Consider the following 15,127-nt stretch of genomic DNA (forward strand, 5'->3'; position numbering starts at 1 on the left):
TCAGCAGGATATACGCTCCCTTAGGCCTGTCTCTGCAGAAAGTTGTGCTGGATTGATTCTCTCACAAAACCTGGAAATGCCTGGGCTGCCAAAATACTATTGGCTATAGACAGTGTTCAAGGACTGCTGTGAAGCAGACTTTGCACATCACTGTTTATTTAAGCCTAACATACAAAAACTGTCATGAGGCAAGTGTTGTTTTGCAAAAGCCTGAATTACTAATCAGTTAGCCCTAGGAAAAAAACCCCACACCCCCAAACCTGATATAGCTCTTTTATTTAGAAACCACAACTCCCATTCACATTTACACTGGCTTTTATCTTCCATAAGACAATATGCAAACTAAAATGAATTGCTCACATTGTTTACTTTCAGCAGTCTTCTGATTTTAATGATAAACTACCAAATAGTAGACCTACACGGCATAAATAATCTATTTAAGTTCACCATGTAAAAGAGAACCACACTCTCAAACATAATGTCAACAATTTGTAATTTATTCCAAGAACTCAGTTTCAAGAGATGGGAAAGTCTTTCATCATTTCCCTGCATACTCAAAACGTACTGTGTATTACAGAAACTGCTTTTTTAAGATGCAGGAAAGACTTAAAAAAGATCTGGTACCATCAGATTCCTTACCGAGTACTAGAATTACACTTAACCAAGTAAGATGCTTTTAAATTTTTTTCCATTATTAACTACAATGGTATACCAGGTTCCAGGCAGACACTGCAAAAATAGCAACTGTGTCTAAAGTTTGCACAATATAAAACAAAAGATCCCACGCTCTCCATTTGTGTTCAGTGTGAATTTTCACAGACAGTAGGAGGATTTCATGTCTTTGGTGAAGAATTGATTTTGTTCAAAAGCAAAAAAACAAACCCAAAACAACCAAACAAAAAACCCCAACCAAAACACTGCTGACAAAAAAAAAATAAATTAAAAAAATCCATTGACTCTATGTTACCGTTAAAGAAGAATGAGAAGAGGAGGAGAGCATGTGTCTGTGTATCTAAAAATCAGTAAGACTGACTGAATACAAAATGATTTCTTATGCAGAGGACTCTATAGGAACAACTCCATTTCATGGTCACATTACACCTATCTCCTCTGATACGTTCCAAGCTCTATATAACAATGCTGCAGTGGGAGACTAGGCTCATGAAGAGATCCAGAAATGCACCCTGACTCCAGCCCCACAGGCCACCACAGTATTTTTCCACACAGAACTTTTCCAGAGGCTGAATTTCTACTGAAAGCAACTTAAGTTCTCTCTAGATTATCATAGCTAAATAGAAAAGCTACACTGGACCAAGTTACTGCCCTCTGAGAGAAAGTGAGAACAAAAACACACCACCAGCTCAACTTCACTCACACAAGCTGAAAGATCTGGTGTGGAAAAGCAGTACTACCTGCAACAAGTAATCCCACTCCCAGGAATCCAGAAAGTGATTAATGAAATACAATTCATAAGAGCAATACTTTATGATTATTTAGTTTTTATGTTTAGCTGTTCATGTTTGTTTATACCATGTTCACTGTATCCGGTCACACTGCTGTCACAGCTGAAATTCACTGCATGCTACCAACTATGATTTACAGTCATCTTTCTTTTGAAAGTGAATGTAAAAGCATTGGTTCAGATGAACCAATAACTTTAAAGAATAAGATTCAGGCTACCCCTTCAGAACAAATACATTAAGTTTGTGTTGCCTGGGTACAAGAATTCTCTAACAACTCTGCATATTAATTACTGGAAGGATTTATGTGATTAACATTAACACTAGTTACACAATACCTTGTACAAATTGCATATTATGAAAATGCAGAGTCATTATAATAAAATACATAATCATTGCAAAGGCAGCTGTACGTACCCTCTTTGACAGCTATTCTTGTGCCTTGCTGAGAAGGAAGGGAAAAGGAATGTGTGCTGTTGAGACTATTCTTCTAAACTGGTTATGGTGCCTCCACCATGAAGAAGTTAAAAACATGAAAAAACTTTACACAGTTTTATTGAAACTTAACTTGCCAAGTTAATGCAAATTTAGAGAAAAGCAAGCATTTAAAAACTTGTTTTCTTTTTATTATATCACCTTGCACACTGGAACTGAAATAGCATGTCTTCGCGCTTAAAGTCTCAAGAGTAAGACAAAGCTTCAGTAAAGAAGAGACAGAAGGAAAGAGATTCAAACACAAAGAGGTCAGCATGCATTTATGGCAGATTGAAGTCACAAAGAGAAAAAACATCAGGAACACATACAAACATCACATTTATTTACAGACTAAGGAATGTGCAAGCTTTGACAAAGCATATTATATAAAGATATTTATAATCTATGTCCATGGAGACACATCAGTAGCTTTACAATACAGAAACAAAGAGTGTGAACTATATTTTCCATCTGTTTTGTGCAGACTGTTTTTCAACAATGGAAGTCAGTATCAAAGCTAAGTGTTCTTTGGAATTTTAAACAACAATACAAGAGGGTAGAGAAATGCTCTTTGCCCTTTTAGTACAAGAGAATATGATCAAGAACATGATCTCTTCATATGTTTCAGCCAGGAACTGTTACAAATAACTTAGTAGCCCCCTAGTTTAAATTAGCATTACTAACTGCTTTCACTAATTGTAAAATATTGCATATATTACAGAAACAGATTATTGCCTCCAGCTGAACATCTTCTGTAAGAACAGCAAATCAGGCCACTTCACATTTTAATACAGCTATAGCCAAAAAAGATAAGGTCAATATAAAACACAAATTCAGTTTTAGCTTAAGCATGAAGAGAACAAAAACACTAGCATTGTAAGAAATCTTTCCATCTCTAAAGTTCATTTACAATGGTAACAAAAAGTATCTCTAAAGCTGTCCACACAAGAGATATAACAAATAACAAATAGTATAATTGTACTGCTACATATCATTAGCACAAGTTCTGCCATGATGCTGCTGTTAGGCTGGAGTTCATCCTACATTATGTGGCACAGATGTTCTCTACGTATATAGACCATTACAAATAGTAAGTCATATTTCTCTGAATGGAAAATAGCTGTATTGTACATCAGTTGTTCTTTTTACAAAGCACAAAGTTCAAGTTTTATAGGTCTGATCTATACAGACAACACTTGAAAGAAAAAGACACTTGAAACACTTCACAAGATAATACTACTAGAGAAACCTAACATGTATGGATTTGTACAGCCCTCATGGTCACATGCTAGACTACCCTCAAATTCAAAGGGAGGTAATTGAACATTTATACAACCTGTATTAGCAAAAATTTCGCTCTGAGAAATCTTCCCGAAGTCTCCCTATGAGCCTTCAGTTAACCCTTCAATCTCACTAAATACATCAAGACCAAACTTCAGCCATGTTATCTACACCACCATATGGATCTAAGACTGCTTGAGCAGCAACACTTTCTCCCACAACTCCAATGCCATTACAACAGAACTAACAAAACCCCTGGATGTTACACACACTTCCCAGAACACAGAGCAATTACCTTCATTTACCAGGTATTCCCAGAGCTTGCATGAAGACACTGTTATGCAAATCCTTCACTTCACGACAAATTTTCAAAAGAATTCATCCTGAAGACAAGACAAACACTTGTAGGGCGGTATTTTTCTATCTACGTATCAACTTTGAAAGGTTTCTTTGGTACTAAAATGTATATATTAACTATATACCAAAATCCATGGACTCAACCAAGATACTAGAGCACAATTTCCACAATCAACAGGCTACCAGCTGCTACCTTCTTACTAATAGAAGGAACAAAAAAATGGCTGTGCAGCATTCCTCTACTACAAACTGGGCTACTTTTTCTCAAAACATGGTGAAGGAAGCAGGTGCAAGTATGAGTGATTATAAAAAATAGAAGGATTAATATCCAATAAAAATGAGTAGATACAAAGCAAGCTAGAGCAAAAGCTCAAGGTTAGGAATGATGAAGAGTCTGACAGCCATACCTGTGTCACTGAATGCACCATGTTAACAGATCAGCAGTAAACTAGTTTCCAACTAGTTTCCAAGTTGGTGTGTTTTGTTGTGCTGTTTGTTTTTTTAAATGACAGTAGCAATTTTCACCTATATTTAAAGTTTTTTCATAGTAGATACAGTACTCTGGGTGAAAAAAAAGCCACATTCCTATGGTTTGAATTAAAAAAAAAAAAATCACTAAATGTTAACTCCAGATGTTGCAATAACCTCAGGATAGTGAAAATGAATACTACTTCAGTCTAAGTTAGCAAAGGCGTGAAACAATAAAACCTTCCACATGAAACGTACGTTGATAATCTTATTATAGTACACTACAGGTGTATTATTTACCATCTTTAACCAGTTTTCCATGCTTGAATTATGCAAAACCTGTTATATTAAAAAGTCATCTCTAAGGCAAGGATAACAAATAACTAATACTTAAGGATAAAATGTATTAATTGCAGAAGCTTTTAAAACCAATTTCTAAACTTTAAGAACGCTCATCTTTTTTGCAGCTTGCTTTTTTGTTTGTGTGTTTCTTGGGGTTATTTTTTTTAAAACTACTCACTGTACTAGTCTGAAATTTGTCGGTAAGTGCACTGGAGAACTTATATTTAAGCAGAAGCAACAATGATTACAATTTGCAAGGCCTGCAGTTTCTTGTGTATATTGATCTACATATGAAAAATTTTTTTTTATCTGTACATTCCTCTCCTCTAATTGTCTACATCTCAGCAGTTGCTCCTCTATGATTCCCCTCTCAGACCCATTTCTCAGTGCCTCTGTTGATGCTGGGACAGAAAGTTGTTCATCAGCTTCTGACCTTTCCAAGACCTGCAAGACAGAAACTGCAAGTGTTGCTTCATCTGAAAGAGCTGGCGAACTTTCAACACATTAACTTTTGCTATTCCAGGCACTCCTATGTGAGGCTTCTAGAAGAGAGACTGACAAGGACTTGCTTGAAAGAGTCCAATAGAGGGCTACGAGGATGATTAAGGGACTGAAACAACTGTCTTATGAGGAAAGGCTGAGAGACCTGGGGCTTTTCAGTCTAGAGAAGACTGAGAGGGGATATTATTAATATATATATAAATATCTGGAGGGTGGGTGTTAGAACAAAGGGGCAACCTCTTTTCAGTTGTGCCCTGCAATAGGATGAGGGGCAATGGATGCAAGCCAGAACACAGGAAGTTCCACCTCAACATGAGGAAGAACTTCTTTATTGTAAAGGTAACAGAGGACTGGTACAGGCTGCCCAGAGAGACTGTGGAATATCCTTCTCTGGAGACTTTCAAGACCCATTCGGATGTGTTTCTGAGTGATCTGTCCTAGATCCTGTGATGGTCCCGCTCAGGCAGAGGGGCTGGACTCAATGATCTCCAGAAGTCCCTTCCAACCCCTAACATCCTGCAATTTTGTGATAATGACAACTTTACACTAGGAAGGACTTACACAGGTAAGCGAAGCGGCTCACCTATCTAGCCTGTTGCAAATTCAACCCAAACTGTTCCTTTTGTAAAGAATTTAAAGTACCTCTCATCTTTCAAATATACTTTTTTTTTTCTTTCTGTAAGGAATATGACCACTGCTATTACTAAGCGAATTTCAGGTGGTTCTGTTGAGCAAAGACTTCGTAATGTTTGAGAAAATGGAAAAAGACAAGAAAAGATGCAGTGACAATGCAAAACGAATAAGCTATTTACTCTAAGACTTTGTTTCGTGTAACAGTGTAGGAACAAAGGTGCATAGCAAGCATTCCCTATACCAAGCATACACCAAGAAGGGTTTTCTTTGTCCAGATTTAACAGCAATAAACATGCAATTCTGAACTCAGTTTTTATTAAAAAAAACCCTCCTTTGTAGCAATCTTATCAGTAGAAACATCTCTAGCTACACGTGCATTAGAGTGAAAATCTTTATAAATTGGAGAGAATGCATTTTTAGCTGTACCAGAGCTACCTTTGACAACCCTAGGAAACACCTCACAAAATCAGACTTGGCCACAGGCCTAATCTGTTTCTCTGAATCTCAAAGCTAGTTCAGCCAAATAGAGGGATTTGTACACCAGAAATCACAGGCAATGACATAGCCATAAGAAACAGCCCAGACTAACTGCAGATGACAGTCTTCTCATTTTCTACAGCTGCATTAACCACCAAAGTGCTGCTCTTAATATAAAATAAGTTGGGAAGTAAGTGCAGTATTCAGGAAAAGTCAATTGATTGGTCACACTCCATGTCAACAGCTTAAAAGTTTCTAACAGCATTGTTCCTGAAGTAGCTGGACTCATGACCAAGTTCTAGCACAGCAAAGCTTGATATTTAGTAGAAGAGGTACACCAAGCAGTTATGAAGTGCTCACCTTTAGGAGATGGCAGTCATAAACACCAGAGTAACAATTTTTGGCCAGACTGAACAGAAATCAACCCCATACAGAAACAATGCTAGGATCACTATAAAACAGGCTCCAGGAGCTTGAGACAAAAATGAGATCCTACACAGAACTAGGCTTTGACCAGTAACTTATCCTATATGGTACTATGAGAAGTATTTTATCTTTGTGTTAGCAGTTACTCTGAAAACCCACAAAAATCCTGGCAGACAAAATACCTTCTACTAACAGTCTCTTGGCAGGAAGAGCCCTTAAGGGACAAGGAAAGTGAAGAGAATAGTCATAAATACCTCCTTTTCCTCAGTAATACTAAAAGGGACCCTATGGAATGGAGCACTGTAGTTCCCAAATGGTTCTGTCCCTCAACGTGACCTTGATACACATCTCAATATTGCTAGATATTTCACCTCCCTAACACAAGGAGCCATGGGAGAGACACAATGCTGCAAGTCTGTAAGTGCTCTTTATTAATGTGTCTTAAAATTTAAAATTTCCACTCTGCAGGAGTTGTTTTGGTTTTGTTTGCTTCTTAAATAGGAAGCTTACGTATGAAGTCACTGAGAAGGCAGCACCAGAATCTTTCAAAGAACAGTCTTCAGGACATCTTTTTATGAAGACCTTGCTCCATTCCCGTAAGAGGTCCTGAACATCTCAAATTTCTCCTTTGACATCGAAGATGCTTACAGCCAAGAAGCTCATCTTACAATAAAAGCTCTAGCCTGCAAATTTGACACCATGTCAGAGCTGCCCACATCTGCTTGTGTATCTGTTATAGTAGCCATGCTTGCCTTTCCAGTGTGCTCTCACATTTACCTTAAATCTCTGCAATAATTTCAACAGGAAGGGTGCTGAGCTTTCCCATGTTAGTAAGTTGTATTTGGCAAGCAGCTCCTGGTAGCCTGCCACCTGGAATGGCAGTGAGGTGGAAGAGAAGACTTTGTGCCTGAAAAGGCTCAAACCCTGGAGGCCTCGTCTCTGCTGTGACTTTTACAGACTTGTTTTTCCTGCACAGCTCTATTTTCCACAGATCCTGGAAAGATCAAAGCTGTGCATATAAAATCAACAATTGTCTCTATAATGCCAGGTCCTGAACAAAAAGTTACTTGTCAAGAATACAGCAATAACCCTAGAAAAGAAAAGCTATTTTCAGTATTGTTTGGAGGTACTAAACATTCTTTTTCCAGATCTTTATACAGTTACTCTCTTAAAGAGTACCACATCTGTTTGCAGAGAGTACTTGGTTCTGGTAGTTGCAGAGCAAATGAGTTCTCCACTACCCATTTAGGGTGTGAGTTTGTCAACACACTTATCCAATTCAATAATAAGCTGACTAATAGAAAGGCCAGCTTGAAAGTCTTGGGAAGCTTCAGAAGCATTTTACTGGCACTTTTTGGTGTTTTTTTTTTTAAATCTCAATTTTCAAAGACAAAGAGTTAAGAAATCTTAGGAGCTGTCAGGCAACACGAACATGAGAACCATGCATACTTTGTAATACATTTCCCCTCATGCAGACAGTCTTGTAACCACAACTTCTCCACTCTGCAACAATTAGGCAATAACCTGATCATTAACAGAAGCTTACCCAGAACAGCAAGAAGCTCCACAGGTTGATTTACCCTGTTCTCAGCAAGCCAGTTTATCTTGAGCTAAACCCCACTGTTGAAGCTTGACGCAAGACAATCTGCACAAATTCATTTAAAGTAATCTCAAATCTCTCCACTGGCCATATGCTTTCAAAACACACTAATTGGCATGCAGGTTTTTTAGACAGCAGCTTCTTCCTTCAAGGATTAAATCTGTACTGTTTAAGGAAGTTCATTAATTCTCAGACATTAGCAAATATCTGCACACTATTGCAAACAATATATGCTAGTGAGCTGCTACCCATCATTTTCTCCTTTCCCAGTAAGAGCAGCACACCAGCATTCTGTAGAAAGGTGGCAACTTGAGTGCTATTGAGAGTAAAAAGCAAGCCACATGTTTTAAATCAAATGTAGTGTAAGAAAGAAAAATTACATTACTCCAACAAAGCCACATTCTTAAGTGCATTTCTACTATGACAGACCAGTGTTTAGGCTATGAACATATGAGAGTTCACACCTGAACAGAAATAGCAGGAACCAGAATGTTATGAGAACAGAGTGGATGTACAGTTATAAAGGTTTATGAGCTCTTGCACAAACACCACAAAGTTGATTAAAGTCCAAAAGAAGAGGCACTGAAGATTTCTCACATTCCAACACACAACACAAAGGGTACAGCTCTCCTAATGTCTGTTAACACTCTTCAAAGCACAAAGGCTGAAAGATTTATCCTGTCCAGCCCAGGTTAAAGCAATTTTTCTGGAGGTTTGCCACGCTCTGTGGGAGGGAGGGAGGTAGGGGTGCAGCAACAAGCTGGATTTAAAAGATCCCCAGCTGGAAGCACAAATACAGAGAGTGATGTTTAAAACTGTCAGTCCCCTGGAGAGAAGCAGGAAACTCTCTTTATGACCCCCAGAGTATTTGTTTTTCCAACAGTTTCCCAGCTCAGCTTGAGATTCTCAAGGGCAGCAACAAAAAAAGTTTTCACTTCGGTCAAATTAGTTTTGACTGGTTCCCTGGTTCCCAAGGTGATAATTTAACACCTCATTAACAAGTGCATTATTGGAGGAAATTCAAATGAACCGATTTTAATGCTAATTTGATGTTTTCAACCTCAGCTTGCACAGAAGTATTTATTTCCCCTTTGGAGCACAACAGTAGCCACTGCATCCATTTGTGTATCCACTGCTAACAATGGCAAGGTACAAACTTCATTTTTAAATACACCATAAACTACTTAAAATTCCAGGTGATGTAACACGGGCTATCACTTCATTGGTACTTACACTTCATATTTGCATACATTTCTGGCTTGTCTTTGGAAAGAAAAGGGGAATTTTACAAAATGTCCAACTACATTCTAGTACTACTACTAGATATCTACTAATCAGGCAGCTGACTGAACTACTGAGGTCATACCTCCACTTGAGGACCTGATTAACTACATGGAAGTTAAAATACTAATTGCAGCCTTCGATCCTTTCTGCATATATAGCAATGGTTCTGTCTCCTCAACAGCTTAGTTAGGCTCAGTTCTCTGCCAACACAGTTGTACATTCTTATTCTCTTTGGCTATAGTTAGTTTAACTACATTTTCTGATTTAACTCGCCCAAGTTTGTTGCACAAAGCAGTGACAAGAGCAGAAATTAACAGTATTTTTTTTAACATTTCTAACATTTCCTCTAACAAGATGTAATCAACTACTAGCTCTTCACAACTGAGGAGCCTGGATAAGAGAAATACAAATGCAGCTATGTGTAGCTAACTGCCTAGCCCTCAAAGGTTAGTTACGCATTTCCAATCAGTGAGCTACTGGGATGACCTAAGCAACTGCTCCTGCTACTGACACTGCTTGTGAGGTTAGAGCCATGTACAGTACAATAATAATCCTTGGTTTCTATACAGTGCTCAAATTTTGAATGTTTTCTTCAAGTGCCATCTTGGGCAAGGTCTAACTTATTCTATACATAGAATCAAAATAATTTTGGTTGAAAAAGACCTTTAACCAACCATTAACTTAGCACACTGCCAAGTCCACCTTTAAACCATATCCTTAAGCACCACATCTACACTTCTCTGGAATACCTCCAGGGATGGTGATCGAACCACTTCCCTGGGAAGCCTGTTCCAGTGCCCAACAAACATTTCAATAAAGAGATTGTTCCCTGGAACAATTTGAGGCCATTTCCTCTTGTCCTATCTCTGGTTACTCAGCAGAAGAGCACGACACCCACCTCACTACAGCTTCCTTTCAGGTAGTTGTAGAAAGGGATGAGGTCTTCCCTTTGCCAGGTTATACAACCTCAGTTCTCTCAGCTACTCCTCCTAAGACTTGTGCTCTAGATCCTTCACCAGCTTTGTCGCCCTTCTCTGGATACACTCCAGCACCTCAATTTCCTTCTTGCAGGCAGAGGCCCAGAACTGAACACAGTATTTGAAGCACTGTGTTTGGGTGTGGAGTATCTGCCACATGAAAATGAGATGGAAGACAGTAAACTTATGTCAACATGTATAATTATTATTAGTTAATTAGTTTACTTCTTTACAGCCCATGAACACTGCCAGCTTTAGCTCAAACTTAAAAAATCTTCTGGATTTAAGGTTAACCTTCCATTTTTAATACACATGACAGCAAACTAAGTTTCATCTCTGACGGAGGTTAATCAGTTCCTAGACTGGTTTCACCTTGCATGTTTTGATTTGTCCACATCTCTTGCCTGGTTACTTTATGATTTTCTTCTACTTGCACCCAGCGATTTTACACAACAAACAGGCTGGGTCCTGAACACCAGCACTGCCAACAGAACACAAGTCACACAGGATATATTACATCTCTTATGTTCCCATAGTGGCTTTGAACTGGACAACCAGCATAAAAAATGTGCTTTTGCAGAAAACAGCCTTCTCCAACTTTTCTAGTCACTTTGCTCTACTGTACATCAAAGCTGAATGTGAATATATGCGAGGTACTCAGTACACTGTCACTGGAACTTTCTGAGAATATGCTATGTGCTTAAAACGTTCACCACTCCTGAGGACGACTGTTCCTTTGAAGAAATTCTCAAGTCATCACAAATGAAGTATGTTTTGTTTAAGACCACATGATGGTCTTCTAGCCAATTACATGCAAGACAAGTAATGCAAACAGGACTGACATACAGCATTGAGCTAATAATGCAGTGGAGTTTCAGAAGCAGTGTGGGAAACACTGCTACCAAGAACTTGTAACATGGCTCTGCCATCTCTTTGGCTGTTGGGAGTGTTTTTTGCAGTCTGGATGAATAAGCAAGTAACATACTTGTATACATATATAATTATATCCCTGCAAGTGGGATGGGGCTTTGAGCAACCTGGTCTACTTGGAGGTGCCCCTGCCTATGCAGGGGGGTTGGAACTAAATGATCTTCAAGATCCTTTCCAACCCAAACCATTCTATGATTCTGTGAACTGTCTTCAGAGAGACTGATGCTTGCTAGTCACATGCATAAACAGAGAGATTTAACAGTTCAGTTTGAACAAAAATCAAGACATCAGAAACTATGGGCCCAATTCAGGCAGCACATTTGCATGCCATCCATCTTATATTCTCTATAAGCAGCCGTTCAGCTTTTCACAGCATCTGTATTTCGTCTGTGCTGCATCCTACTTATATCCTACTTAGTTGCTGGCAGCTTGCTGGAAAGATCTGAAACGAGGTATTTACTTTTTCTAGTTACATAATGTTTTAGTAACTACAATGCCTTACATTGTAAACTCAGTGCCTCCATATATTTAATTAAATTCAGAACCAACTTAAAGTATAAGGGGAGAGAATTAGCTTATTTCTGCAAAACAATAGACAAAAAAATCCTTTAATCCTCAAAAACTAATTGCTTCCTACTACATATTCCTCAGCTACAGACCATCTCGATCCGACATCACCATTTCCACAAAGGTACAATGGCATGAAGGATGGCAGCACACGGTGAAAGGAAGCAGGCAAAGAAGCACCAAAGGCTCTTTTCAACAAACCATACTTGAAGCCATTAAAAGATGTAGCTGTGGCCCAAAAATCAGGGTTGGGAGCTAGCAGTCTACTGTTACGATTCTAGCTCCTGTGCCCTTGTAAAACCACTGTCCTATCTCAGTTTTCCTTAATCCATTAGCTTGGCTTGACTAACTTAAAAGCAGCGATGTTTTTTTAATATGCAGTTGATTCAGAGGTGCTTACCAGTGATCCAATTAACATAATTTCTCTACTTGTCTTCCACAGTTAACAACTCTTACCAGCACCACTTTTCTCCACATTCACTTGTAGTCAAACCAACTGCAGGCAGTGGTCTTCCAGAGCTCCACCCCTAATTCCACAGAATCCAAAGGAAACTTTTCACCCAAATCCCTTAAACAAGGAAAAAACTTTGTCATGCTACCACTAAGCAGTTGTTCATTTCACCCAACTGAATTTTTGCCAACTTGATCCACAGAAAATGCCTACAAAGTAGTATCATCTCAAAAAACCTTAAGGCAATTAAAAAAAATGCAGGACTGGGAAACAGCATGGTGCAGAAAAAAAACCCCAAAAAACAGAGAAGTACTTTCATACAGGGACCATCCTACGAGGTGCTCATCCTAGCTGAAGGCTGACTTAAGATGTTTTGAAAGCCAGTAACACTTTCACAAGACCTGTAAGTAAGAAATCCTTTGTGAGCATGAGTAGACAGGGACTTGGCTGTAGTATGCAGCACTTCCGAAAAGTGCTACAGCTTGCAGAGAAATCAGACATTCAGAAGCTTTTTTGAAATGATACAGCCTTCAAACACCAATCCCACTTCTTTTCTCAATAGGAAGAATGACTAGGACTTCTGGTAATCCTGTGCACCAAGTTACTAGGATGTAGTCTGACATGCATTTTAAGCAACACAACAACAAGAAAACCCTCTGAGTTTAAGATTGCCAAATTGGTTCCTGATCTGGTTCACCTTTCAGCTCTGATGGATCTTCCTGGCATAATGGCAGGAGAACAGTCTGGAGTTCTCTAAGTTGCTCCCATTCTCCTGAAAAAGTATCATACTGCAGCCTCACAAAGGCACAAAAATGCCTTCGTTTGAATACTGCAAACAGAAATCAGCTACCCATTCCTTGCTTCCCACTTCATTAAGCAAAACAGATACTGGAAGAAACCCAAAACAAGCAACACCTGAGCAGACCACAAACTGTTGGTAAATCATCAGTTTGAAAGGGCTCCAACAGTCACTTTTAAGATGACAAGACCCAGCCCATTTGTAAAACTTTTCGTGCAGCATGAAGCTTGATTAATATCCCATGACCCAGGTTCAAGAGCAAGTACAGTTCTTCAGTATACACCACCACCTTGTGGCCAGACGCCTGCAGCTCCCATAACTGAATATATTCTGCAGTTTGAATTTTAAGACTCTGAACTCCATGCCACTGACAGCTCCTCAGCAAACCAGACTGTCAGCCTGTGTGAGCTGCTCACATTTTAGTTACCTGTGAAGGAGGAAAAGTATTCTACAGGCAAAGTGCTGTACCATTTCAGTTTCAAGGCTGCTTACATATCACTATTTACTTCATGCTGTAACAGAAGGAGGTGGTTACCTCCCAGGAAGGGGAACTTAAGTATTTGACTTTGAATGCATCAACAGTAGTACAAATTTCCCCTTTCTTACTTTTATAATGAAAAAGAAAACTAAGAAAAAGACAAATATGCTGCATTTCTTCTGCTACTGCATTAAATCTACTAATCTTGAAAACTGCCTCTATTTCTCCAGGTAAAAAGGGATTTCAGAAACACTGCTGTATTTACTTTAACTGAGGTGCAAGCAAAAAATTATACTAGAGATTAAAATCAAAAGCACTGCCCCTGCAGTAACCGGCACACTAGACTGTAAAAGATACATGGCAAAATACTCAGAAAGCAATTTAAGAAGTGGGGCTACAAACAGAAGACAGACAATGGGGAAGATAAGAAGGAGGAGAGAAAACCTGGACAGAACAAAATTCAATACAAGACAATACTGTGTTTTAGATAAGAGTAAGATGACTTACCTCTAGCTGGAAATTCCTTATTCTGTTATTAGGCTTATCTGCCAAGTAGGATAGTAAATCCATTTATTGCCTCAGAAATTTGAAGTCTACATGTACTTACAGATAATAGAATGTGTCCACTGAACAAGCTATCTGTTGAAGTGATAAAGAGGTTCTGCTTGGCTTCCCATGCTTACTGTTAGAAAGACTTACCAACAGTTGTACCATCTTCACCCATAATGCACTTCATGGAGGTGATGACTTGCTCCACAACAGGAGGTGACATTGATGTTGCATACACAGCACTGTGAGAGTACGTCCTGAGGTAATCAATCAGTTCCTAGCAAAACACAAGAGGCATCAGACATTGACTTCCCAGCACTCAAAGAAATGTTTTATTGTGTCTTAATCACACAATAAAACAAGCCAACACAAGAAACCTCTTTCAGAATGTCCTGGAAGACAAGAAGTATCTCAAGGATTGACTTTACCATACAGTAAATCAGTTTACCATACAGTAATAATCAGTTGAAAAGCAAACACCAGGGACATGACAACCCATGACTATGTCCCTGGGCAAGAATGTGTGTCAGTCAAAGACAAACACCTGTGACAGACTTCTTGAGCTAACACCACCAGCACTGGATTGCAACAAGGTGTTTGCATTGCTCAAGCCGTGCACAGGCTGTGTTTCTAAAGTGTTTGTTATAACAGTGGGAGTAAAACACAACTGAAACAGTGGGGAGCAGGATCTACAGGTGCTTATGTATCACACTCAATATAATTGTTTCCCCACAGAAATCACCAAACAGGAGAATAGGTCACAAGGGATTTTCTCCCATTTATCAGCACAATATAAATAAAGCAGCAGGTGTAATCTAAGAGTGCAAGAACCTCAGCCTACCCCTCCTGCAGGGGTCATACAGGAAAAAGGGCCAACACATGGTAGACCTAGGCTGCTTGTTGTTAACTGTAACAAAACTACTCTGAAATACCCAGAACGCTCCACAAAAATATTATAAAGACCAGTATGAATGCCAGGACAGATTCAGTCTTCTGCTACTGCAAAATTGGTAATGATGGCCCTGTCAAGAGCACAAGCTGGGAACATAGAGAAATACATGGAAGTCCAATTT

At 38.9% G+C, this 15,127-nt stretch overlaps 1 protein-coding gene across 1 annotated transcript in view; it reads right to left on the reverse strand.

Annotated features, from left to right (window-relative positions):
• Positions 1–15,127, reverse strand: part of SPTLC2 (serine palmitoyltransferase, long chain base subunit 2) — a 62,911-nt gene that overhangs the window by 28,421 nt on the left and 19,363 nt on the right. The window contains exon 8 of the mRNA XM_009993907.1: positions 14,205–14,331. Within this exon, the coding sequence (XP_009992209.1) occupies positions 14,205–14,331 (127 nt within the window). The remainder of the gene's footprint in view (positions 1–14,204; positions 14,332–15,127) is intronic.

Source organism: Chaetura pelagica, unplaced genomic scaffold, assembly GCF_000747805.2.
Source record: "Chaetura pelagica isolate M959 unplaced genomic scaffold, ChaPel_1.0 scaffold11, whole genome shotgun sequence".
Taxonomy (NCBI): domain Eukaryota; kingdom Metazoa; phylum Chordata; class Aves; order Apodiformes; family Apodidae; genus Chaetura; species Chaetura pelagica.